Source organism: Phasianus colchicus, chromosome 28 (genome assembly GCF_987193195.1).
Source record: "Phasianus colchicus chromosome 28, bPhaCol1.hap1.1, whole genome shotgun sequence".
Taxonomy (NCBI): Eukaryota; Metazoa; Chordata; class Aves; order Galliformes; family Phasianidae; genus Phasianus; species Phasianus colchicus.
The window spans coordinates 3,860,866-3,884,518 of NC_143463.1; the positions used below are offsets into that span (position 1 = coordinate 3,860,866).

The 23,653-nt window shown below is 66.4% G+C and overlaps 4 protein-coding genes across 7 annotated transcripts; 3 read left to right on the forward strand and 1 right to left on the reverse strand.

The window, feature by feature from the left end:
- GADD45B (growth arrest and DNA damage inducible beta) lies at positions 1 to 2,222 on the reverse strand. Its single transcript, XM_031604137.2, has 4 exons — positions 1,994 to 2,222; positions 1,790 to 1,891; positions 1,269 to 1,482; positions 1 to 590 (listed from the first exon to the last, which is right to left on the reverse strand). The coding sequence occupies exons 1-4, from the start codon at positions 2,029 to 2,031 to the stop codon at positions 477 to 479; spliced, it is 468 nt and encodes a 155-aa protein (XP_031459997.1). The 5' UTR covers positions 2,032 to 2,222; the 3' UTR covers positions 1 to 476.
- A 343-nt stretch (positions 2,223 to 2,565) lies between these two features.
- Positions 2,566 to 4,477, forward strand: LOC116235777 (cocaine- and amphetamine-regulated transcript protein-like). Its single transcript, XM_031604155.2, has 3 exons — positions 2,566 to 3,534; positions 3,758 to 3,877; positions 3,955 to 4,477. Exons 1-3 carry the CDS (start codon positions 3,421 to 3,423, stop codon positions 4,060 to 4,062), a joined length of 342 nt encoding a protein of 113 aa, XP_031460015.1. The 5' UTR covers positions 2,566 to 3,420; the 3' UTR covers positions 4,063 to 4,477.
- A 313-nt stretch (positions 4,478 to 4,790) lies between these two features.
- On the forward strand, positions 4,791 to 11,959 carry MAP1S (microtubule associated protein 1S). Its single transcript, XM_031604333.2, has 7 exons — positions 4,791 to 4,931; positions 6,001 to 6,102; positions 6,902 to 6,984; positions 7,096 to 7,236; positions 7,557 to 10,674; positions 10,766 to 10,983; positions 11,239 to 11,959. The coding sequence occupies exons 1-7, from the start codon at positions 4,796 to 4,798 to the stop codon at positions 11,392 to 11,394; spliced, it is 3,954 nt and encodes a 1,317-aa protein (XP_031460193.2). The 5' UTR covers positions 4,791 to 4,795; the 3' UTR covers positions 11,395 to 11,959.
- Positions 11,960 to 13,841: 1,882 nt separating this feature from the next.
- Positions 13,842 to 22,724, forward strand: FCHO1 (FCH and mu domain containing endocytic adaptor 1). 4 transcript variants are annotated; one of them, XM_090126311.1, is made up of 29 exons: positions 13,842 to 13,858; positions 14,429 to 14,472; positions 14,955 to 15,044; positions 15,484 to 15,575; positions 15,678 to 15,752; positions 15,865 to 16,006; positions 16,665 to 16,817; positions 16,902 to 17,006; positions 17,312 to 17,410; positions 17,501 to 17,597; positions 17,703 to 17,747; positions 17,859 to 17,931; positions 18,280 to 18,301; positions 18,414 to 18,468; positions 18,585 to 18,760; positions 18,843 to 18,867; positions 18,993 to 19,055; positions 19,143 to 19,185; positions 19,258 to 19,367; positions 19,449 to 20,030; positions 20,340 to 20,452; positions 20,542 to 20,644; positions 20,728 to 20,839; positions 20,931 to 21,086; positions 21,288 to 21,420; positions 21,518 to 21,717; positions 21,802 to 21,866; positions 21,959 to 22,123; positions 22,471 to 22,724. In XM_090126311.1, exons 3-29 carry the CDS (start codon positions 15,018 to 15,020, stop codon positions 22,491 to 22,493), a joined length of 3,054 nt encoding a protein of 1,017 aa, XP_089982437.1. In that variant the 5' UTR covers positions 13,842 to 13,858; positions 14,429 to 14,472; positions 14,955 to 15,017; the 3' UTR covers positions 22,494 to 22,724. The 4 variants fall into 4 exon arrangements, with proteins under 4 accessions (XP_089982437.1, XP_089982435.1, XP_089982438.1 ...); XM_090126309.1 differs by having other exon boundaries at positions 13,843 to 13,858; positions 18,582 to 18,760; XM_090126312.1 differs by lacking the exon at positions 18,993 to 19,055 and having other exon boundaries at positions 13,843 to 13,858; positions 18,582 to 18,760.
- Positions 22,725 to 23,653: the final 929 nt, after the last annotated feature.

Here is a 23,653-nt window from a genome sequence, read left to right on the forward strand (position 1 = left end):
TGAGGTTAGAAAATTTATTGGAAAAAAAAAAAAAAAAAAGAAAACCAAAAACCAAAAGTTGTTCTGCAATCAGTACAAGAATAGACTCTGTGGTGGGTTTGGGTTCGGGTCAGGGTCTCCCCAGTGGCTCGAGTGCAAAAATGAACCAAAAAAACCAAACAAACAGTGTCACATGTCCATCCATGTCACCACCGCCGCGCCATCCCAGGATGAAGTTCGGCCGAATCCGTCCTCCTCCATCACCAAAGGGACCGAGCGCTCCATGGGCACTCACAGGGACCCCCAAAAACGGGACCCCCAAAAACGGGACCTGTGCGCCCCATGGCTGCCCCGGGCTCAGCCCCACAGCTGTGCCCACCGCTGCGCCGGGCGCTCTGCGTTCCTCTCCGGTTGGACAGAAAAATCCCTGTCTGTGCTCGGGGCGCTGGGGCGGCTCTGTGCTCCCCGCAGCTCTGCTCTCCATCCCGGCGCTGAGCTCAGCGCTCCTGCAGCCGCACCACCGGCACCCATTGGTTGCGGTCGCGGCTCTCGGCGCAGTAATTCGCCACCTCGGCCAAACCGTGGCTCTGCCAAGCGTCTGCGTGGGGCATCTGGGGAGAGAGCACAGAGATGGCACGATGCACAGCTGGGAAGGGATGGGGTGACGTGAGGGGTGGTGGTGGCACAGGGGCACCGTGGCACAGCAATGGCATCGTCATGGCACAGTGACACCGCGGCATAAAGTGCGGCGATGGCATCGTGACACCATGATGGGACACGGCACTGTCACGGCACTGTGGCACAGCAATGGTATTGTCATGGCACAATGATGGCTTGGCACAATGGAACCATGGCACAGCAATGGCACTGTGACACCACGGCACAAGGTGTGGCGATGGAATTGTGGCACTGTGACACCATGATGGGACGTGACGGTGATGACATCACCATGACACAACGGCACCATTGATGATGGCACCACCGTTGCACAAAGCACAGCGACTCCAAGGCACAAAGCGTGCCAACAGCATCGTGGCACTGTGGCACCACAATGGGACGTGGCATAGCAATGGCACTGTCGTGGCACAAAGCACAGTGACACCACAAAGGGCCACAGCACAACGATGGCACTGCAATGCCATCACCGTGATGCAACGACAGCAGCACGAGGTGCAATGATGGCACAACGCCGTCACCACGGCACAACGGCAGCAGCACGGTGCCACTCCTGGCACGCATCCCCACACCCACATGACTCAGAACAACCCCACGTCACCCCCCGTGCTCACCGTGACCAGCAGGCAGTGCAAATCGCGTGGCTCAGCTCCAGGCGCCGGTTCTCCCAGCACAGCCGCCAGGCGCCGCATGCCGGCCACTCGCACGATGTGGATGTCATTGTCGCAACAGAAGGCTTGGATCAGCGTGAAGTGGATCTGGAGGGCGATGTCACCTTCGTCCTCCTCGTCGGTGGCCAACACGCACAGCACGACGCTGTCGGGGTCCCTGTTGGGGACGGGGGGGGGCGTTACAGGGATGCACGTGACGCAGCCCCCCTAAGCTCAGCGACCCCCACCCGCGTTATACATATACACACAGACAGGGGGGCGTGCAGCCCCCCCAGCCCCAAATTAACCCCCGCACACACACACACCGACCATCTCCCGTCTTCACATTGAGCCGCCACCCCCCGCTCCCCCACGTGTCCCCGCACCGCCCGCATTAAACGCACCGACCCCCCCCCCCCCCCAAAATGAACCCCCTCCCCAAACTGAGCCCCCCCCACCCCCCCCGCCTCGCTCCCCGCACTTACGCGTTCAGCAGCTTGGCGGCCTCGTAGACCCCCACGCTGAGCCGAGCGCTGCGCTGCGCCGCCGCCAACAGCCGCTCCACCGCCGCTCCCACCGCGCGCATCCTGCGGGGCACAGCGCGATCAGCGCGGGGCTCAGCAGCACCGCACCGCGTCCCGTCCCGTCCATCCCCACCCCCCCGCCCCGCAGCGCAGCCCCGCACCCACCTGGGGCTATCGCACGGCAGCAGCTCCTCCAGGGTCATATCGCGATATAATCCAAAGGATGGCACAGAAGCCCTACGAGAGATAATCCGAGCGGCGGGGCTGCCGCTGTCACAGCTTCTCAATAGCGATAGCTTCTCAATAGCGATATCTTCTATCTTCCGTCGCGATCTGCTCTGTCGCGATAGCCGCGCTCCGTTCCGCTCCGCGATCGCTCTGAGCCGCCTCGCGCTCCGCCGCCGCCTTTTATACCCCTCCGGCGCGTGCCGCCCCCGCTCCTCCCATTGGCTGCGCGCGTGGGGAGCGGCGCGGTGATTGGTGCGCGGCGCGGGGATCCCACGTGGGGTGCGCGTGGGAGCGGGGAAACCCCCGCCCCGAAACTGCCCCCCCCCCCCCCCCCCGCCGCAACGCCCCCCCCTCGGTTCTCCCCGTTTCAACCCCTCGGAACGGGAACTGCGGGGGGGGTGCGCGGCGCATCGGAGCCGTACGCAGTGCGGGGCACACGGGGGTGGGGGGCTTCGGCCGTGCGTTGAGAGGGGCGCCCCTCACCCCCCCCCCGCCCCGCGCCTCGGGCGCCCCCTGGCGGCCGGAGCTCCGCTGGCGTCGGTCCTCCCGCACTGCCCGCCAGAAGGGGGCGCCAGCGGCACGCGGCGCTCTGCCCACCTCTCGCTGCTCCCGCGATGCCCGATGGGAAATGGAGGCGCGGCGGCTCCTTTCCGCTTTGTGGGCGGTGTGGACTGCGTTACCCAGAGTGCACCGCGCGAGGGAGGGGGCGGGGATTGAGGTCACGTGTGGAGCGGCCGAGCCGCGAGGAGCGGAGGGTTCGGCTTAAACAGCGTGGGTCGGGCTGGGACCCCCGCGCCCCCAGGGGGGGATGGGGGGCTTGGAGGGGTCCTGCCAGCTCAACGCAGCCCCGCTGGGGGTCACACGGATGGGGGGTGAGGGGTGGGTCCGTATCAGAGCCCCCCTGGGGCTGTCCGTCCGTCCGTCCATCTGTGCGTCTGTCCCTGCAGCTTCTTTGGAATAAAAGCGGTTTGTGAGACGTGTAGCTGGGGGGGGGGGGGGTCCTTCCTGCCTCCTCCCGCAGCCCCCGGGATGTGCAGCCTCACCACCCCCCCCCCCCCCCCCGCAGCCGTGTTTGCTCAGGGAATTGGCCTCGGGCTGCAAACAGTGCTGACGTCCGTTCTGTGGCTCATTGACATCCCAGGGGACGGCAGTGCGGGGATGGCTCCCCTCGGTCACCAGAGAGGTTGGGTTGGGAGGGGGGACACCCTGCAGACAGACTACGGGTGGGGAGGGAGACCCCCGCAGACGGGTTGTGCCACCCTGCCTGCGTCAGTGGGTGTTTGCCCACCACCCACGGGTCTTTTGGGGGGGGGATAAAGGCAGCTGAGCCCCGCAGCGGGGGTGATGGACGCTGCGGTGGGAAGATGGGCGCTGCGTGGCTCTGCCTGCTCTGCGCAGCCAGCGCCGGCCTCGTCCCGCTGGGCATTGGGGGGGAACGACGGCTGTGGGCAGCCCCACGTCGAGAGGAGCCGGAGCTGGTAGGGGGCTGAGGGCTGGGGGGGGTCCGTGCTGCGTGCACCCCTCGCTGGGGGGGGCTGGGAAGTTCCCAGGGTTTTAAGGAGGGGGTCCCTGGTTGCTTTTTCGCGTTGGAGTCTGGGCGCTTTTTGGGGCTTATCTCAGCACTTGGGTTAGAAAAGGGATATCCAGCGAGATGCGGGAATTGGCAGCTTTCACCTGTTTGTTCTCTCTCTGCTCACGGAGCTCCTGCCCCGCGGGGTCGATGCCAGAGGTGCCGGCGTTGAGGCGCTGCAGGAGGTGCTGGAGAAGCTGCGGAGCCGGGAGCTGCCGCCGACGGCCAAGAAGCCGGGCAGGGTGCCCTCGGTAGGGCCGGGCACTGGGGGGGGCACCGGGCGCTAGGGGGGCACCCAGGCCCCACGGTAACGGCTCCTGTGTCACAGTGCCAGCTCGGGGAGCCCTGTGCTGTGCGGGTGGGGGCTCGTTTTGGGAAGCGCTGCAGCTGCCCCCCCAGCACCGCCTGCAACCTCTACATCCTGCGGTGCTCCTAAGGGCTGGGGCCAACACGGATGCTGCCGGGATGCTGCTGGCTCAGGCTGTGCCATGTGGTGTGGAAGGGGGGCCACGGACCCCGGCCCCCTCCCCACACGGAGATGCACTCCTCTCCCCTGATCTGAGTGCCTTCACAAACCCTTGAGGGCCGCATTAAACCACTTTGGACCACTTTGGCTGCCTCCTGCTCTGCTCTGTGGGGGTTTCTGTGATGCCACCCCGGCTGTGAGCGAGTTGTGGGGTGGAAGCGGTGGGGGTGGTGATGGGGCCGTGCTCCATCCTCCAACAAACAGCCCGTATTGCTCACGCTTTCACTGCACGGCACTGCACAGCTCAGCCTGCCCAGGGGCTGCAGCGCATCGCACAGCCCTGCACGGTGATGTACGGCACATCCCCGCACAGCTCTGCACCCAGTAGCCGTACCCAGCGCTACGGCACGCTGCACTGCACTGCACTGCACTGCACTGCACTGCACTGCACTCCCCAGCCGTACCCAGCGCTACACCTCCGCACTGCATCGCGTCCACGCTGCACAGCACTGCAGCGTAACTCCGGGCCCCACCCGGCGGCCCCACCCCGCCATCGCCCCTTTAAGGCCGCACCTCCTCCTCCCTTTCTCCCCGCGCCTCGCTCTCCCATTGGCCGCCGGTGACATCAGTGGGCGGGGCTTGGCGGCGCTGACGCAGAGGGGGGCGTGGCCTGGGGGCGGCGCGGCTGCGGGGGGCGCCGAAGATGGCGGCGGCGGCGGCGGCGGTGGCTCCTCCCGGTCCCGCCGCGGGGCCGCGCCGCTTCTCGCTGCTGGCGATCGTGGGCGGCGGCTGCCACCGGCCCGGGCTGCTGGCGGCCGCGCTGCAGCAGCTGGAGCGAGGTGAGCCCCGGCCTCGTGGCCTCGTGTTGCGGCCCCCCCACGGCTCCGGCCCCGACGTTGGATCGGCGGCGCTCCGCCCGCCCCGGGTCCGAGGAGGGGGGAGGAGGGAGGGGATCCTCGGGGCGGGGTCCTGGCGGGCCGCGCCGCGGGCTGCGGTGGTCCTTGGGGGGGTGCCGCCTCCCCGGCATCAATTCCTGCCCGTCGATCGCCGGATCTGCCCCGCCATCTGTTCCGCCCCCGAATCCCAGCCCTCCTCCCGCCGTCCGCCCGTCCTCCCCGTGGGCGCTCGGGTTCTGCCCCAAATCCCCGAGATTTGCCCCCGTTTTGGTCCCCGCCATCCGCCCCGTCTGCGTCCCCGGGGACCGCTTTGTGCAGGGACAGATGTCTGTGTTTGGGGGGGGGGGTTCTCAGCTCCTCCATCACCCCCCAGCCCCCCGAGCCGTGGCACCGCAGTGCCCCACGTTGGGGACACCCACGTGTCACCGCGCGGGGACCGAAGCCGCAGTGATGGGGAACCACTGGAGAGCGGCTCCGGCAGCCCTTTGTGCAACCCCACACCGCGGCTCCTTGCGCCATCAGCAGCCGTTAGCGGGCTGTGATGGTGGTGGCAACCCCTCCCCCCCCCTCCTCCATGAGCCCCCTGAGAGATGGAGCCCATCTGCACAGCCAATAGTTGGGGCTGCGCTGGGCTGGGGGCTTCCATCCCCTTCCACGGCAGCTGGCGGCGTTCACTCCAGCACCGCTAATTCCATTAATTAGCACCGCCTTTGAGGAGGCGCTGGGAAGGTGCCGCCGTAGCCTCAGGGTTTGGGTTTGGGTTGGCAGAGGTGTTGTGGCTGTGAATCACAGCATCATCACAGCGCACGGCGCACGCCGGCGGTGCCACCCGGGTCCCCACGCCGTCCCCATCCCCACACCGTCCCCATCCCTGTGGGGCAGCATGGCAGTGCTGATGCAAACCGTGGTTGGGTGGCAGCACGGCTGTGTGTGAGCCATGGAGGGGTGAGGAGTGGGGACAGAGGGGCTGTGTCACCTGCGTGGGGGACAGCAGGCATTGCCCACCCTGCAGGCATCCGCTCCTGGGACATCGACCTCACCTCCTGCAACCTGGATGAGCAGCTGAAGCTCTTCGTCTCTCGCCACTCCGCCACCTTTTCCAGCATTGTCAAAGGTACTGAGGTGGCACTCGGAGTTGGGGACAGCACTGTGGTGGGGCTGAGCGCCAGCGCACGTCGGCGTGGTCCTCACCTGACCCCATGGCAGTGATTAATTCATGTGTCTCCTGAGGGGGTGGGATGGGATGGGATGAGATGAGATGGGATGAGACGCTCTTTGCTGCGCAAACATTTCGCTGCTTCTGGAAAAAGGGATTTGGGGAGGAGGTGGTGACAGCCATCGCAGCCATGGGGATGGGGGCCAGTGCGGGGGGGGGGAAAGGGGTGTTGAAATTTTGTACCCCCATCCTAGACACCCCTGGCTGCTGCTTGTGGTTGAGCCCCGTGATTCCCACATGGAAAGCTGCTTCCTACACCAACAGCCACATTCCTCCCCCCAGGGTGGGGATGTGTGGTCACTGTGGTGCCGACGTGTCTCACCCTATGCGTGCTTGCAGCTTGCCACCCCCTGGTGGGGATGGGGCACCCCATGTCCCCTTGGTGTTTGGCTTCTGGGGGCAGTGGGTTTCTGCTTGAAGCCCGCAGCCTATGAGGAACCTCTGGGGGACAGCAGGGCAGCCTGGCTGCTCCCTTTCCTCCCCTCCCTGCAGCAGGAAGGAGATGGGAAGTGCAGCGGATCCCCCGCTGTCCTGGCCGGCAGCTGTCCCTCTTCCGCAGGGGAAGTGAACAGGTTTTGTCCCCATCCTGGGCATGTTTGTGTCACCCCCTGATCCGCACACAGCTCTGGGGGGGGGGGAGGTCCTCGGGATCCTGCCACATTTGGGGATGGATGGGTGGCAGCTGCTGTCCCCGCAGGTCAACGGACCCTGCATCACCGCGGCGATGTGCTGGAGACCCTGGTGCTGCTCAACCCCTCAGACAAGTCCCTGTGTGATGAGGTGAGCGGGGAGGGGGGCACGTGGGATGCAAACGGTGTGTGTGTGTTTGGGGGGGGGGGGAGGAGAGGCAGCATCCTCACGTGTCCTCACGCCCCCTCTCGGCCCCTGCAGCTGCGCAACCTCATCACGGATGTGTCGCAGCACAAGCTGCTGGTGTTTGCGGGGCCCTGCGTGGAGGAGACGGGCGAGCTGATGCTGCAGACTGGCTGCTTTTCACTGCGGGACTTCATCCAGATCTTCACTGACAAGGAGGTGAGGGGCCGGGCTGTGGGGAAGCACTGTCTGCTCACGTCTGCAGCGTCTCAGCCAAGCGAGCGGAGCCATCTGTGCTGTGGGCGCATCCCTCCCTCTGCTGCATGAGGCTGGTGGGGGGGGTGGCTGTATTCTGATCCCCCGGTACAGGAAACTGGGGGCTGCAGTGGTAGCTGGGAGTGAGGCAGGGCTATGAGAGGGCCCAGAGATTGCAGGCAAGGGGTGTATGGTGTGTGCCTGGGAGGGAGCTGCCCCATACAGAGGGACCGTGGGTGCCATGTGGTGTGAATGGAGCCCTGCCTGAAGCTCTCCCCTCACAGGTCGGGGAGATCCTGAGCTCTGCGGACCCCTCAGCCAAGGCCAGGCTGACCATCAGCTGCCCCGACTTCGGGGAGTGGAAGGACTCGGGCTTGGACCATCACAACCTGCAGGACTTCATCGAGCTGCGCTACAACCCCGGCTGCATCCTGCCTGAGATGGAGGGGCTGGAGGAGTTCATGGAGTACCTCTCGGAGTCGTTGGAGCCTCAGTCCCCCTTCGACCTCCTGGAGCCCCCCACCATGGTGGGTTTCCTCAAGCTCTCCAAGCCCTGCTGCTACATCTTCCCAGGTGGGAGAGGGGACTCTGCTTTCTTCGCCGTTAACGGCTTCAACGTGCTGGTGAACGGCGGCTCCAACCCCAAATCATCCTTCTGGAAGCTGGTGCGGCACCTGGACCGCATCGACTCCATCCTGGTGACGCACGCGGGCACCGACAGCCTGCCTGGCATCAACAGCCTGCTGCAGAGGAAACTGGCCGAGCTGGAGGAGGAACCAGCCTCTCAGGGCTCGCAGGGCAACGGCGACTGGGCCCGCAACCTCATCTCCCCAGAGCTTGGCGTCGTCTTCCTCAACGCCTCCGAGAAGCTGAAGGCCATCGAGGGCAACTCGCGGGTGCTGAAGAGCTGTGATGAGGCGGCGCTGACGCTGCACTATTTGGAGAAGTTGGGCATCCGCCCCAACCCGCTGGCAAGGGATAGCAGCCCCCGCGTGGAGCCCACCGTCCTCTTCCAGAAGATGGGAGTGGGACGGTTGGACATGTATGTGCTGAACCCAGTGAGGGGCACCAAGGAGCTGGAGTTCCTCCTGCAGCATTGGTCAGGGAATGGGTACCCTGAGGAGCAGGAGCTGCCGCTGCAGTGCCTGACCTCGGTGTGCGCCCTGCTGGTCTGGCACCCCGTCAGCCCTGCTGAAAAGATCATCCGTGTCCTCTTCCCTGGCTGCACGCCCCAGGCACGCATCCTGGAGGGGCTGGAGAAGGTGAAGCACCTGGAGTTCCTCAAGCAGCCCGTGGTCACCAAGAACGACTTGAAGGGCTCTCAACCTGACAAGCAGCTGAAGCAGAGGAGGACGGAGAGCAAGGAGAGTTTGGCGTCTGCCTCCAAGCTCAGCCTGGTGGATGCTGGGGTACCCAAGGAGAAGGCTCTGAAAACGGTGGAGAGGAAGGAAGTGAAGGTGGGGACCAAGGAGAAGCCAAAGGCACTGGGGGAGGTGGCCAGAGCAGGGTCAGAGGAGGAGAAGGCCAAACTTGCCAAGCCGGACTCCTCTGCGGAGAAGCTGAAGGCAGAAGCGAAGCCAAAGGTGAGCAAGGAGAAAACGATGCCCAAGAAGGAGCCTGTGCCCCGCAAGGAGGAGAAGAAACCACTGAAGAAGGAGGAGAGCACCGAGGGAAAGCTGGAACCAAAGAAGGAGGTGAAGGCTGTGAAGAAGGACGTGAAGGCAGAGACGCTGCGGAAGGACACGAAGGACAGCAAGGCTGAGCCCAAGGCTGCTGCAAAGCCCCCAGCACGGAAGACGCCGGTGCCTGATGCCCGCAAACCGCTGGCCAAGGCTGGCAGCATCAAGAGAACCACTCTGAAGAAGGAGCCAGAGAAAACCAAGGCCAAAGGCGGCAAGGAGCTGGGCAGCAAGAGGGAGCCGGGGCCAACGGAAGGCTCCAAGCCTTCCTCCCCTGAAGACATGGTGCTGGATGCTGAGGGGAGGAGGAGGAAGGAGGAGTCGCCGGATGAAGGCATCACCACGGCTGAGAGCGAGCTGGAGCCATCGCCGCTGGAGAATGGAGGGGCTGGGAGGGGGTCGGAGCCGAGCTGCGTGGAGAATGGCATGGAGGAGCCTGAGAGCCCCCAGCGCTTCCGCCACCCTGAGGGCAGCCCCTGGAGGGCCGTCGGCCCCCCGTCACCATTGGCAAAGACCCCCAGGAGCGAGCGCAGCGTCAACTTCGACCTGACGCCCACCGGGCTGCTGCCTCCCGGCCCCGAGGGTGGCGAGGACCCATGTGGCAGCTCTGAGGAGAAGACCCTGGAGATGATGTCCCCGGGCAGCTCGGGGCCCGCCAGCGCCGGGCACACTCCGTTCCATCAGTCGCCGGTGGAGGACGGCGGTGAGGATCCGGGTGCCAACGCTCAGCCCAACCCCTGGGCGCCTAACAGAGCCCCGCAGGACGGCAGCGAGAAGCAGGCAGGCTGCCTGTCCCTCAGCCCCTTCAAGGACGACGTCCCCGACGTGTCCCCCACCGTCACCACCCCCTCGCTGCCGGCCGAGGTTGGCTCCCCTCACTCCACCGAGGTGGACGAATCGCTGTCGGTGTCTTTTGAGCAGGTGCTGCCACCGGTCAGCGAGTCCCCGCAGGAGGAGAGCATGCGGCCCCGCGCCACGCCGGAGCCCGACCCTGCCAAGGGGGGGGGGCTGTCGCTGCCACTACGGCCCTGCCACCACCCGCATCCCCCCCTGGCTCCGCGCCATGGCCGCCGCTCCGATTCTCCCCACGACGTGGACCTGTGCCTGGTGTCCCCCTGCGAGTTTGAGCATCCCAAAGCCGGCCGCTCGCCCGCCGTCAGCCCCCGCGAGCTGTCGGACAGCGATCCCTCGCAGGAGCTGCAGCCCCCAGCCCCGCACCGTGGCCGGGCCCCCCCGCAGCCTGTGGGCGAGACGCCCCCCACCTCGGTCAGCGAGTCGCTGCCCACCCTCTCCGACTCCGACGTGCCCCCCGCCACCGAGGACTGCCCCTCTCTGCTGGCCGACGGGCTGGAGTCGGATGAGGACTCGGAGCAGCCTCACCGTGGCCCCCCCAGGGCCCGTGACCCGCTGCCAGCCCCCATGAAGGACCCCTGCCCCCTCCCCGCCCAGCCCGGCATCTGCATGGTGGACCCCGAGGCGCTGCCCAAGAAGGAGCCCCTGCTCAGCAAGGCCAAGCGCACCCCATCCCGTGTGGGCGCAGTGCCCGCCGCCCCCAAACCCGACGCCTCTAAAGCCTCCAGCCTGGCCCCAAAGGGCAGGGGTCCCACTGGGGACAAGGCCCGGCTGCCCCCCGGGGACAAGAAAGGCCCCCCCAGTGGCACAGGGACCATGCGCAGCGCTGGAGCCAGAGCAGCAGTGGGAGCCGGCCGGGCATCCCCAGCAGGTATGGAGCTGGGAGTGTGGGGAGGGGATCCCAGGGGATGTTTGGGGATGGGGAGAGGGCCGTCCCCATCACCGCCTCTCCATCCACACAGGCTCACGGGCTGCAGCCCCCCAGGGCCCCCCGGTCTACGTGGACCTGGCGTATCTGCCCGGCTCGTGGAGCGCCCGCACGGTGGATGAGGAATTCTTCCGCCGCGTCCGCTCCCTGTGCTACGTGGTGAGCGGCGACGACCACCTGAAGGAGGGGGTCCTGAGGCCCATCCTGGATGCGCTGCTGGCCGGCAAGCATCAGTGGGGCATCGACACTCAGGTGAGAACCCCCAGCCCCTGTTCCCAAATAGATGGGGAATGCATGGGATGGAGCGTCGCCCCCCAAAAGAAGGGGAACGCGTGGGATGGAGCGTCGCCCCCAGACCCCCAAAATAAAAGGGAATGCATGGGATGGAGCATTGTTAACACTCAGCAGTGGCACCCATCCCCCCCCCCCCCCTCCACCCCTTATTTTTCCCGTGGGTGCTGCTCTGGGGGTTGCAGTGGTGATGCGGTGCTGTTGCTGTCCCTGCAGGTGACGCTGATCCCCACCTTCGATTCGCTGGTGATGCACGAGTGGTACCAGGAGACCCACGAGAGGCAGCAAGAGTTGGGCATCACAGTGCTGGGCAGCAACAGCACGGTGGCCATGCAGGATGAGACCTTCCCCGCCTGCAAGGTGGAGTTCTGAGCAGAGGGGGAGGGGGAGTCACGGTGGGCTTCATCCCCACCCTCCTCCTCCTCCTCTGCACACCCCCCTCACCTCTTCCCTCCCTGCATGGTGACCGTGGGCTGCTGTGTGTTGGAGGGAAGGGAGTGAGGAGAGATGCTGGAGGGAGGGGGGTCCCTGCCCACCCCCCCCTCCTCATCCTAGCTGGGGGTCCGGGGGTCCCACAGCACCCACACATGCCACACGCTGCCACTCTGCACCCGGGGACAGGGGTCCGGGTGTGGAGCTCGAGCCACGCTCAGTCAAACAGGGTAGAATGTTTTTTGTCTTTTGATGTCCCTATATCCCCACCCCACCCCCCTCACCCAGCCACCCTGAGAAGCCACTACTGCCCCCCCCCCCCGCCACCCTCGGGCTGCTGAGGGAGCCGAGCCCCTTCTAGGCACCCCATAGCTGCCCCATGGCTGTGGGGCTGCGTCGGCTGCCCCTATGGCACTACAGCACAGCTTTATCACCACCCCCTGTGTGCACACTGCCACACGCTGCGGGGAGGGGGGGGGTGTGGGGGGAGGGGGGGGGGGGCAGGGGCTTGGCTGCACCGTCCTCACCCCCCCCCCCGGCTGCCCCCACCCATGGCATGAAGGACAAATCCCCAACCCCAAGTCTGTGCCCCCTCATTGTGTCACCTCTTGTCCCCATGCGGGCTGAGCACTGGCAGCTCATGGCACTGGTGGCACATTCCTACCTGCAGCGGGGCTGGGGGGGGGGCAGAACCCACCCAACCCCCCCCCCCCGTGTCCCTGCAGTGCTGGAAGGCTTTGAAGGAACCCAATGCCATGAGTGGGTTGTTAAGGGGATTTGGGGGCAGATCTTGGGCTCTGATGGGGGGATCAGAATGTGTGCTCACCTGCCCCCCCCCCTCCACCCTCCCCATAGCCCCACACGGGGGCAAACACTAACCCGGAGGGGTGGGGGGGGGGTGGGGGGGCTCCTCCATGGTTCTTTTTGTAATGACTTTTTAAGAAAAAAAAAATAGAAGAAAAAAAAAAAAAAAAAAAAAAAAGATGACCAAACCCAGCGCGGTCCTGAGGGCGGTTATTTATCGGTGGGGGTCACCGTCAGTCCCCCCCTCCCACCCCCCACGCCCCCCCACCCCCTCCCTTCGTGGACCTGGAGCTGTGTCGTGTGTGCGGGGGGGTGAATGGTCCCCACTGCAGTGCTTTATTGGATGTATCGGAAATGAGCATTAAAGAGAGGAGAGCGCCCGGCTGCTGCGTGCCTCGTGCGGGGGAGCGGGGAGGGGTGCGGGGTGGGATGGGGGCTTGAGATGGGGGGGCTGCGGGGCTGGGGTGGGGGCTGCGAGGTGGGATGGGGTGGGGGGAGCTGCGTTTGGGGTGGGGGTCGTGGGGGTGTGATGGGGGCTGCGGGTGGGAGGGGCTGCGGGGGCCGCACTTGGTGCGGGGAGGGGTCGGGATGGGTGTGTGTTTGTTGGGGGGGGGGATGCTCACGGCTGCCGCGCTGCGCTGCGAAGTGAGGATGGATGCGGCGTTGCCATGGCAACCGCACCCAACTCCGCCGCCCCCGGCCCGTGGGGGGGGGACGAAACCTCAAGCCGCCCCCTGCCCGGCCTGGATCCCCCATCCCGCCCCCCAGCCGTGCCCGCATCGCCCCTTCCCCATTTCCCCATCTCCGCGTACCCCCGTCCTCGAAACGCCCCCAGCCCCAAACCTCATTGTTCCCAAATCCCTCCCCGCCCCAACCCCACCCCGCGCTCCCTCCTCCCCCGGACCCCCCACCCACCCCCCCCCCCCCCCCCCACTATTCCCACTCCCGCAGATTCGGGTCCCACCCCACGGCCGCGGCTGATTCACGATGCGGGGGGGGGATGCGGGAGGAGTACAGGCGGGACCCTCCTGGGGGGGGGGGTCTCAGCCTCTGCATTCCCGGACCCCCCCACCGCCAGCAGCTGCCGTGCGGTGTCAGCCGGCGCCGGGCATGAGCTCAGCGGGGCGGGCGGCACCGGGTGGCACCGGGAGGGGGGGGGGTGGCAGAGATGGGGTGGGGGGACATAGGGGAAGAGGGGGACGCTATCGGGACTGCTGAGAACGTGAGGGCAATGGGAATGAGTGGGGGGCACAGGGGTGGGGTGTGCAGAGGATTGCGGTGGGGGGGGGGGCACCCGATCCCCGCAGCGCCGGGGGGAGTCCGGCCCCGCCGCGCTCCCTGCCCGACAGCGCGTCTCCTTTAAATATGCAAATCGCCCCCCACCCGGCGCGCCACATTTGACCAATGAACTGCAGCGGCCGCTGGGCTGCGGTAACCGCTGCGGGAGCGGGATCCAATCAGACCGCGGCGCGGCGGGAGGGGGCGTGGTCACAACCGCCCCCCCCCCCGTTCACTCCGGCGCGGTCCCGGCCCCGCGCGGAACGGAGCGGTGCGGGGCGGCGCGGGGCGGCGGAGCGGGGCGGGGGCGGCAGCCCCGCAGGTGAGTGTGACCCCCCCCCTCCTCCCCCGCCCCTCTACCGGGTGCCCTCCCCGCGTCGAGGCAGCCCCGCATCGCCCCCCCCCCACCTCCTCCCGCAGGTGCAGCGGCGCCGCGTTCCCCCCCCCCCCCCCCCGCGTTTTTTTTTTTTTTTTAAACATATATATTTTTTTTTCATCGATTTCATTTTATTTCTTCTCAATTTGGAGGCAAAGGACCGCGTTCCTTTGTGCCCCCCCCCTCCTCGACGCCCCCAATCCCCCCCCCCCGCAAATACACACGCACCCGCCCCTCCATTCCCGTGGTCTTCGAAGAGGAGAACAGGGCTGCCCCCCCCCGCACCCAGCATCGCTCCGTGCCCCCCCGACCCCACCTCTCCATCCCGGGGGGGGGGGCTTCAGCCCCTCGCCCCCCGCCCCCCACCGCAACCCCACCCCGTGAAGGTCACGGTCACAGCGGGGACCCCCCCGCATCCCATATCCCGGGTTGGGGGCGGAGATGCTCATTGCACAGCTTTTTTTTTTTTTTGGGGGGGGGGGGGGCACCCCGTGAACCCCCCTGCTTCCCCCACAGACCCCCCCACGCCGAGGATGCGCGCTGCCGCCCCACAGCAGTGGGTGAGTGGACCCCCGTCCGTCCGTCCGTCCGTCCGTCCTTGTGCCCCATCCGTGGGGTGCGACTTTCCCCCCCCCCCCCGGCTGCACACAGTTTTTCTCCACGCGGGGGGGGGGGGGGAAGCGGGGTGCTGCACCCCCCCCCTCAATGGGATCCGAGGGGTGTGTGGGTGTGGGACCCCCCAGCGCTGGGGGGATGGATGGGTTTTGGGGAGGTGGGGGGGGGGGGGGGGGGGGGGTGTAGCAGCATCTTTGTGTGCCGTTATTTGTTTTCGAAGGGGGGTGGTTGTGGTTGGGGGGGGGTTGGAGCTGCCACCGTCGCTCATTTATTATTGAGGTGCAGATCCGGTGTCACCCCCCCCCGTGCTGTGGCAGTGTTCCCATGGACACAGCGCTGTGCTGAACCCATTGGGTGTCGGGATGGGGGGGAAGGGGGGGCCACAAGACCCCCCCCCTCAGCTTTATGCCCCCCCCCTTATCCTCAGGGAGCTGCAAGCTGAGCCGGTGCTGCCTGCCCCCCCCCCATCCCCACCCCCACCACTTCCACGATGTCCTTCTTCGCTGAGCACTTCTGGGTAAGGACTCCTCAGCCCCCCCCCTCCACCCACCCACCCACCCATGGGTGCCCCCCCGGGGGGGGGTTTCCCATCCCCATAGGGGGAAGTTCACTGCTCAGCACTTCCTGGTTTGCAGCTGTGCGCTGTGCCCCCCCCCGCCTCCACCCACCTTCCCTCGTGCCTCAGTTTCCCCACCACCTGCAGCACTGCTTTGGGGGGGGGGGGGGTTGTACCCTAAATAGCGCCCAGTGCTGGGGGGGCTGAACCATCTCGGGGGGGTCCCACAGTGCCCCCATGCCTCAGTTTCCCTATGTGCTGGAGGGGGGGGGGGAAGGTGTGCATCCCCAAATAGCACCCGGTGCCAGAGCTTAGCCAACCAACCCCAGAACAGTTCCTGGGGTCTGGGGGGGGGGGGGGCGTTGGGGTGACAGTTCCCCCCTTTCCCCCCCCCCCCCAGGGCGAGAAAAACCACGGCTTTGATGTGCTGTACCACAACATGAAGCACGGGCAGACCTCCACCAAGGAGCTGGCAGACTTTGTGCGCGAGAGGTGCTGCGGGTTGGGGGGGGGGGGGCAGGTTGGGGGGCACACATCCTGGGACCCCCCCCCTTTGATTTTCATGCCAGCCCCCCCCTCTCTGACCTCCCCCAGGGCTGCCATCGAGGAGAGCTACGCCAAAGCCATGGTGAAGCTGTCGAAGATGGCCACCAATGGCACTCAGCTGGGGTGAGCGCGGCACCGGGGGGGGTACCCTGCATCCATGGGGGGTGGGGAGGGGGGGGTGATGCTTATTGTGTGTGGTCCCCCCCCCGCCTGCTCTGCTCTCCCACGGTGCCAGGACCTTTGCCCCGCTCTGGGAGGTGTTCCGTGTCTCCTCTGACAAACTGGCTCTGTGTCACCTGGAGTTGGTGAGAAAACTGCAGGAGCTGCTCCGGGAGCTGTCGCGCTATGGGGAGGAGCAGGGCCGGGCACACAAGAAGGTATTGGACCCCCCCCTCCTCCATCCCGCCCCCCCCCCCTGCAGCCACACACTGCCACACAGCCCCTGTCCCACACCTCCCTTCTCATACTGCCCCCAAACAGCCCTGTCTACCCCCTCTGGACCCCCCCCCTTCCTACAGCCCCCACTGCATGCACCCCATGCAGCCCCCTCCCAACCCCACGCCCCCCCCCACAGCCACTGTCCCACACCTCCCATTGCCCCTGTCCCACACAGCCCCCCAGAAACCCCCACTATCCCACACAGCCCCCACCCACTATTATGCAACCCCCCAAACCCACAACAGCCCCACACCCCCCCCACATCGCTGCTGTCCCCACTGTCCCCCCACGGTCCCTGTCCCATGCAGCCCCCCCCAGACACCCTTACAGACTCCCTATGCAGCTCCTCCAACCTCACACCCCCCCCCACAGCCCCTGTCCCACACTCCCCCCTACCCCCCCTACAGCCCCACTGCGCTCACCCCCCTGCAGCCACAATCCCACACAGCCCCCACCCACCCTTATGCAAGCCCACACAGCCCCTATCTCATGCAACCCACCCACCCCCAGCCCCCCTACACCCTGCAGCCCCTACCCTGTGCACCCCCCCCCCCGCATGCCCCACAGCCCCCCCCCCACAGCCCCCCCATCCCGCAGTGCAAGGAGGAAGCTGCAGGCACGCTGGAGGCGGTGCAGCTCCTGCAGGGGGTGGCTCAGCTGCTGGCCAAGTGCAAGGAAAGCTACCACAGCAAGTGCCACGAGCACGAGAGGCTGCGCCGGGAGGGCACCAACCAGAAAGACATCGACAAGGTGATTCCCCCCCACCACCATTTCCCACCTTGGGTGATCGTTTTTTCCATCACCCCGGATCTCAGCCCTGCTGTTCTCCTGCAGGCAGAGCTGAAATCCCAAAAGGCAGCAGAAGCGCTGCGACGAGCGGTGGATAAATACAACACTGCCCGCAATGACTTCGAGCAGAGGATGGTGGAGTCAGCCACGGTGTGTGGGGGGGACACTGGGGGTGGTGGTGGTGGCACTGGGAGCATCACTGTGTGGATGTGGTGCTGGTGAGGTGGTGGGATGGGGGATGTGAGCGTGGGGATGTGATGGTGGCACGCAGGGGATGTGTCCAAGGGATGTGGCACTGCTGGGGTGGTGGCATGGGGGATGTGACCGTGGGGATGTGGCACTGGTGGGGTGATGGCACAGGGGGGTGACATGGGGGACGCACTGCCCTACCCAACCCCATCCCTGGTGATGCTGCCCCTTGGGGATGTGACACCCCCATCTCCCCATCCCTGCAGCGCTTCCAGGAGGTGGAAGAAGCCCACCTGCGCCACATGAAGGGCCTCATCGGCTCCTACTCGCACTCGGTGGAGGACACCCACGTGCAGATCGGGCAGGTGAAGCCCCCCCCCCCCTCCCACCTCCCCCCCATCCTATGGGGACACCCCTGGGTGCTGCTCTGCATCCCACCGCGCCGCTCCTCGCAGGTGCACGAGGAGTTCAAGCAGAACGTGGAGAACATCGGCACCGAAACGCTGCTGCGGAGGTTTGCAGAGAGCAAAGGGACGGGGAGGGAGCGCCCAGGTGAGGAGGGGGGGCACTTTCCTGTTGTGTGTGTGTGGGGGGGGGGGTTCAGCTGTGCGTGAGGACGCTGCTGCCTTTTGTGGCTGACCCCACGTTTGCTCTCAGGAGCGCTGGATTTTGAGGAGTACCGCCTGGCCCCAGCGCAGGAAGGCAAGTACGTCTGCCCCCAACTCAGCCCCGTGCTGGGGGGGTGCTGTGGGGGAAGGGGGGGGCTGCTCACTGCTTTGTGCCGCCCCCCCCCCCCCCCCTCCCTCCAACCAGGGCCCAAGAGGAGCCGCAGCAAAGCCTTCCGCATCCCTGGGCTGAGCCGCAAGGAGAGGGAGCGTGATGCTGGGTGAGGTGTCACCCCCCCTCAAACCTCCCCCCCCACAGTGCCCCTCTGTGCTCTGCATCCTCTGCACCCACCCCCTGCTTCTGTGCCTTGCACCCATTCTTTGTACCCCGTGCTTCTCTGCATCCTTCGCATCCATCCCTCACGTCCTTCCCCTGCATCCCTTGCATCCATCCCTTGCATCTGGAATTGCATGCTGCCTGCATTCCGTGCTGTCTGCATCCCCCGCAGCCCTTCTCTATGTTGCAAACACCCCACGCTTCTCTGCATCCCTTGCAACCTTCCCCTGCATCTCTGTGCCCCCCATCCCACCCTCCCCCCCTTATTCTAACACTGCTGCCATCCCCACAGAGAGTCACCGGACACCGATGTGGTGAGTGGTACGGTGTGGGGTGCTGGCCTTCCTCCATCCCATATCACCCCAAACTGGGAGCACTGGGAGCACTGGGGAGTGGGCTCTACCCTGAGCATCCCCTCCACCCCAGGCTTGCCCCGAGGTGGATGAGGACGGGTTCAGCGTGCGCCCAGACGTCACTCACCGTATCCTTAGGGTTTGGTGTTGGGGTCTGCGGGTTTGTTAGGGATGGGGTTTTTTTTTTGGGGGGGGCCTGGGGGTGTTTTGAGGTTCGGGTGTTGCCTTAACGGGGGCTCAGCGGAGACGGAGCACCACAGCTGCTCCTCCAGCGACTCAGACTACGATGAGGATGAGCCCCGCAGGTTCCACGTTCACATCAAACCCGTACAGCCCCGCGAGGGGGGGGGCAGCGCAGGGGCCACCGTGGAGCAGCTGAGGGCCACCGTGGGAACCTTCATCCTGCCGCCCGGCGTGGGGGTGAGGCTGGGGGGGGGATTGGGGTGGGGTGGGGGCTGGGAGGGGGCCATGCTGGGGCTGACGACCCCCCCATGTCTTGCAGGGCACCGTCAGACGGCAGTCGTCGCGTGAGTCCCACCTCGTGTCCCCTTGCACTACGTGTCCCCGACTTCCTCCTGTCCCTGTGTCCCCATAGCCCCTAACATCTGCCCCCACGTCCCCTAACACCCCCTGTCCCCATGTCCCTCCCCAGGGCACACAGCGGCTCTGTCCGCAGCCCCGAGCGCCGCCGAGCCGGGGGGGCCGCAGGTGCCAGGTGAGGCCGTGCTGGGGGTCCCACTTTCCTGGGGGTCCCGGTGTCCCCTCTCCCTCCGTGTCCCCAATCGCATCCTTCTCTTCGCAGGTGACAGCATGGGGAGGGGACACGCGGTGGCACAGGCAAGCAGGTATGGCATGGGGACGTGCTGGGGGGTGCACTGAGCCCTGTGCTGGGCACTGAGCCCCCCCCCACCCCATAGCTGCCCTGGGAAGGCCCCGGTGGACGCGGTGCCCCCCATGGAGGCTGTGCCCCCCGCAGCGCTCTTCGGGCCCCCCCTGGAATCAGCTTTTGAGGCAGAGGATTTCCCAGGTGAGGCTTTGCGGATGTGAGGGGGGGGACCCCTCTATGCCCCCCCCCCCCCCAGCATCCCAACACCGTGCTGTGCTGCAGCGCCCCGTTCCTACGTCCTGACCTCCTCCTCCTCGCCCTTCTCTTCTTCTTCCCCGGAAAATGTGGAGGATTCGGGTTTGGACTCCCCCTCGCACCCCGCGCCCGTCCCCTCCCCGGACTCGAGGCCGTGGACTCCATCAGCACCTCAGAGCCCCCTCCCCAAGCGGGGGGCGCTGCCGGACCCCTCCCCGGCGCCATCATCGGCCTGGGCCCCCCCTCGACCCCGCAGCCCCGGGGGTCGCCTGCCCGAGCTGCCCGGCTTCGCTGTGTTCCCCGGGGCTGAGGGACTCTGGGAGGAGGGGGATGGGGGGGGTGCGGCGTCCCGGGGACGGCCCCGTGGCACTGCCCCCCCCCCACAGCCCCCCTCGCCCGACCCTTTTGGGGAGCCCTGGGTCCGGCCCCGCAGTCCCCCTGGGGAGCGACCCCCCCAGCCCCGACCTTCCTCCAATTCGGCCTCATCCTCCTCCTCCTCTCCGGCCCCCCCAAGTGGGGGGGAGTCCTCCAGCCCCTCCCCATGGACGTGCCCAGGGCTGGGGATGAGGACGTCTGAGGGTGGCACTGCGGCGGCCCCCCCTGAATTGGGTGAGTTCTGTGGGGCTTCCCCAGAATTACTCTCAACTCTGCCCCCAATCACCCCCAGACCTGCCCTCACTTACCCATAGCTCTGCCCTGGAGTTACCCCTCCCTCTGCCCCCTGATCGCCCCCAGCTCTGCCCCCAAATTACCCGTAGCTGTGCCCCCCCCATCTCTCACCACCCCCATGCATCTGAAGGGAAAGGGCTGAGCCTGCTGCTCTCCCAGCCCCCGTGGGACCCCCTCCCCCCATGGAGACCCCTACCTCTCATTGCCCCCCTTCACCTCATGACTCCCCCATCCCTTCTGTGCCCACAGCCTCCCGCCCCCCTGCCGCCGCCCCCCGTGAGGTCCCACTGGTGGCCCCCCCTCGCCGCTCCCGGACGAAGCGCCCGGCAGCCGGCCCAGCTGCAGGCAGCAACAGTGACCTGGTGTGTAGGGGGGGGTGGGGGGGGCCAGCAGCACCCCCGGACCCCCTTCCTTCTACTGACCCCCCCCCCAATTCTTTCTGTGCCCGCAGTCACGCTCGCTCAGCCCCCCACCCTCCTGGAGCTGCCCCTCACATTCAGCCCCCGCCAGCCTGGGGGAGCGTGGCTTCTTCTCCGTGTGCCCACCACCCCTCGGTGCGTTGGGAGAATCCTGGATGTGTGGGGGATGTGGGGCCGTGGGACCCTCTGGGTGCTCATGGGGTGTGTGTTGCCCCCAGGGCTGTCTCGGGGTCCCAGCCCTGTGGTGCTGGGCTCGCAGGACGCGCTGCCCGTGGCCACCGCCTTCACCGAGTACGTGCATGCGTACTTCAAGGGGCGCGATGCCGACAGGTAGGGGGGGGTCAGGCTTGGGGTTGGGGTCGTGGTTGGGGGTTGGGGTCCCCCCGGCTGTCTGCCTGCTGACCCCCAGCCGTCCCCGCAGCTGCTTGGTGAAGGTGACGGGGGAGCTCACCATGTCCTTCCCCGCCGGCATCGTGCGCGTCTTCAGCGGCAGCTTGGCCCCCCCCGTGCTCAGCTTCCGTCTGCTGAACGCCGGTGCCATCGAGCAATTCCTGCCCAACGCCGAGCTGCTCTACAGGTATGGGGACACAGGGATGTGGGCTGGGCTGGTGGCAGTGGGAAGCTTAGTTTGCACAGGGTGTGTGGTTTCTCGGGATGCTCCAGGCACCCTCATCACCTGGTGGGTGCAGCGGTGTGCCTTGGGGTGCTGGCACTGCATGCCAGCTGTGGGCTGCCTGCTCCCCATCCCAGCGTGGCCGCAGTGTCCCCATCCCCACAGTGACCCTTCCCAGAGTGACCCCAGCACCAGGGACTTTTGGCTGAACATGGCTGCGCTGACGGGGCAGCTGCAGAAACAAGCAGAGCAGAGCCCATCCGCCTCCTACTACAACGTGGCTCTGCTCAAGTACCAGGTGAGCTGGGCGCAGTGTGAGCGCACCCCACATCCCCCCTCTGCGCACCCAGCTCTGATGGGGGGGTGACAGCATCCCACCCCTCTCTACCCCCCAGTTTTCTCGGCTGGGCCCCAGCTCAGCCCCACTGCGGCTGTGTGTGCGCTGGGATTGCACACCTGGAGCCACGCGGGTCAGTGTGGAGTATGGATACAACGCGGGTGCACTCGCCCTGCCCGTGCCCCTCGCCAACGTCCACGTGCTGCTGCCCCTGGATGAACCCGTCACCAACGTACGGCTGCAGCCCAAGGCCAGCTGGTAAAGAGGAGGGGGGGTCCAAAATGAGCTGGGGGTGGTGGGAGCGGAGTGGGGGGACTTGGAGACGTGGCCGTGTCCCCGCAGGAACCTGGAGGAGAAGAGGTTGCTCTGGAAGCTGCTGGATGTTCCCAGTGCGCCAGGGCAGGGAGGTGAGGCTCCGTCCATCCCTGCACCCCCCCACTCTGCAAGTGGGGACAGGGATGGAACCCCCATCACCTCTGTGCTCCCTCCATCTCCCCAGGCTGCGGGCGGCTCTCAGCCAGCTGGCAGCCGCTGTGTGGGCCCAGCAAACCCAGCCCAGTGGCAGCACAGTTCAGCAGTGAGGGCAGCACGCTGTCGGGAGTCGAGGTGGAGCTGGCAGGCGCTGGGTACCGCATGTCACTGGTCAAGAAGAGGTTTGCCACGGGTACGTGGGATCCCTCCCCTGTCCCCACAGCCTGTGGTTGGACGTGGTCCCTTCTGTGTCCCCTATGTCTGAGATGCTCGGGGTCCCTTCTATGCTGCCCAGAGTGCACGACATCTTTCCTCCTCACCCCACAGCCCTGGGGCTGCAGGGACCCTTTCTCACTCCTCGTGGTGCGTGGAGTCCCCTCCCCACCCCTGTGGTGCAGGAGGTCCCTTCCCCAGGTGCCCGAGGTCCCCTCTCCACCACCCTACTCTCCGTTGTCCCACGGTGCCAATGCCCCATGTGTGTGTCCCCATCTTCGCAGCCCCCCATCTTTCAGCCTCCCCCTCCCCTCCTTTCCTCCACAGGGATCTACCTGGCGGGGTCCTGAGCTGCTTCTTCTCAGACCCTCAGACCTCCCCTTGGTTGTGTGAGCTCAAAGCACTGGATGGAGCCTGGGTGGAGGGGGTGCCTTCCTCCTCCTCCTCCTCGCTCCTCTTCCTTCCCCCCACTCCCCTTCCTCCCCATAGCCATAACTGCGTCATCTCCTGCTGTTAGGGATGGACCCCCCCCCCATCCCACCCCCGTGCTGTGAAGCTCTTTTATTAAACACTTTATTTTCTACTCACCGCCTCTGCCCCACACTGTGCCGCCCATCTCTGCCACCTCTGGGCTGCTCCCTGGTAACGGGCTCAGCTGCTGCACTGTGCTCCTGGGGGGACTCGGAGGCTGGGGGGAGGGAGGAGCCAATGCTGAACTGTGACACTTCTAGCACCCATGGGTGCTGCTGCCCCACCTGCTCTGGGATGGGCAGATGGGTGGCACCAGGTGTGGGAAGGGAAATTGCGGATCCTGTCCCGGTGACGCACGAGGATGGCTCTGGTATGGATCTGTGGGAAAGTACTGGGGGCTCTGTGGGGCTGGGGGGGCTCAGGGCTTCACGTGCTGCAGGGTGGCTCTGGGATGGGGCTGGGTGCATCCTGCTTTGCCGGGCTGGGGGTAGGTGGGGGAGGTGGTGGGTCCCCATAGGGTCCCCGTGCTGCATGGGGTCCTCGTGCTGAGTGGGGTCCCCTGCCCATGGGCTCCATCTTTATGGGGTGGGGGCTGCTCATGTCACCTGTCGGTGGGCTTCGTGCATCCAGAGCCACCCACTCCCTCCAGCTGAGGGTGCTCCAGAGGGCGTCCCATCCCATGCTGGCGTGGCCCTGCTGTGCCCTGGGCTATTTGCTCTGTGTGAGGCAGCAGCTGCTGGGCAGGATTGACTGCCTGACCTCTCCCCGAATTCTCAGAAAGGAGGAGGAAGTGGACTTGGGATCAAAAGGATGTAAGAAAGAAAGGGAGGGAGTTGAGTATAGCAGAGAGAGGGGGATGGAGCACGGGCAGCTCTGCATCCAGAAGCAATTGGCTGTGATGCCCCCGGGGTGGCTGTGGGACGCCTGGAGACCCTGCCTGGGAGGCCCCACGTGTGCTGTGAGGTGGTGATGCCTTCAGCCTCCACCGTCACCATCAGCAGACGGAATCCCAACCCGCCGTAGGGTGCAGTGTGATCCC

Coding starts and splice junctions, on each gene's coding strand:
- FCHO1 (XM_090126309.1), top strand. CDS start 15,018: ATGTCCTTCTTCGCTGAGCACTTCTGG. Junction 18,868..18,992: donor CGTCAGACGGCAGTCGTCGC/GTGAGTCCCACC, acceptor GTCCCTCCCCAG/GGCACACAGCGGCTCTGTCC. Junction 19,368..19,448: donor TGAGGCAGAGGATTTCCCAG/GTGAGGCTTTGC, acceptor GCTGTGCTGCAG/CGCCCCGTTCCTACGTCCTG.
- LOC116235777 (XM_031604155.2), top strand. CDS start 3,421: ATGGGCGCTGCGTGGCTCTGCCTGCTCTGCGCAGCCAGCGCCGGCCTC. Junction 3,535..3,757: donor GTCGAGAGGAGCCGGAGCTG/GTAGGGGGCTGA, acceptor CTGCTCACGGAG/CTCCTGCCCCGCGGGGTCGA. Junction 3,878..3,954: donor AGCCGGGCAGGGTGCCCTCG/GTAGGGCCGGGC, acceptor CCTGTGTCACAG/TGCCAGCTCGGGGAGCCCTG.
- GADD45B (XM_031604137.2), bottom strand. CDS start 2,031: ATGACCCTGGAGGAGCTGCTGCCGTGCGATAGCCCCAG. Junction 1,892..1,993: donor CTGCCGTGCGATAGCCCCAG/GTGGGTGCGGGG, acceptor TGTGCCCCGCAG/GATGCGCGCGGTGGGAGCGG. Junction 591..1,268: donor TGCACTGCCTGCTGGTCACG/GTGAGCACGGGG, acceptor CTCTCTCCCCAG/ATGCCCCACGCAGACGCTTG.
- MAP1S (XM_031604333.2), top strand. CDS start 4,796: ATGGCGGCGGCGGCGGCGGCGGTGGCTCCTCCCGGTCCCGCCGCGGGG. Junction 7,237..7,556: donor AGATCTTCACTGACAAGGAG/GTGAGGGGCCGG, acceptor CTCCCCTCACAG/GTCGGGGAGATCCTGAGCTC. Junction 10,984..11,238: donor AGTGGGGCATCGACACTCAG/GTGAGAACCCCC, acceptor CTGTCCCTGCAG/GTGACGCTGATCCCCACCTT.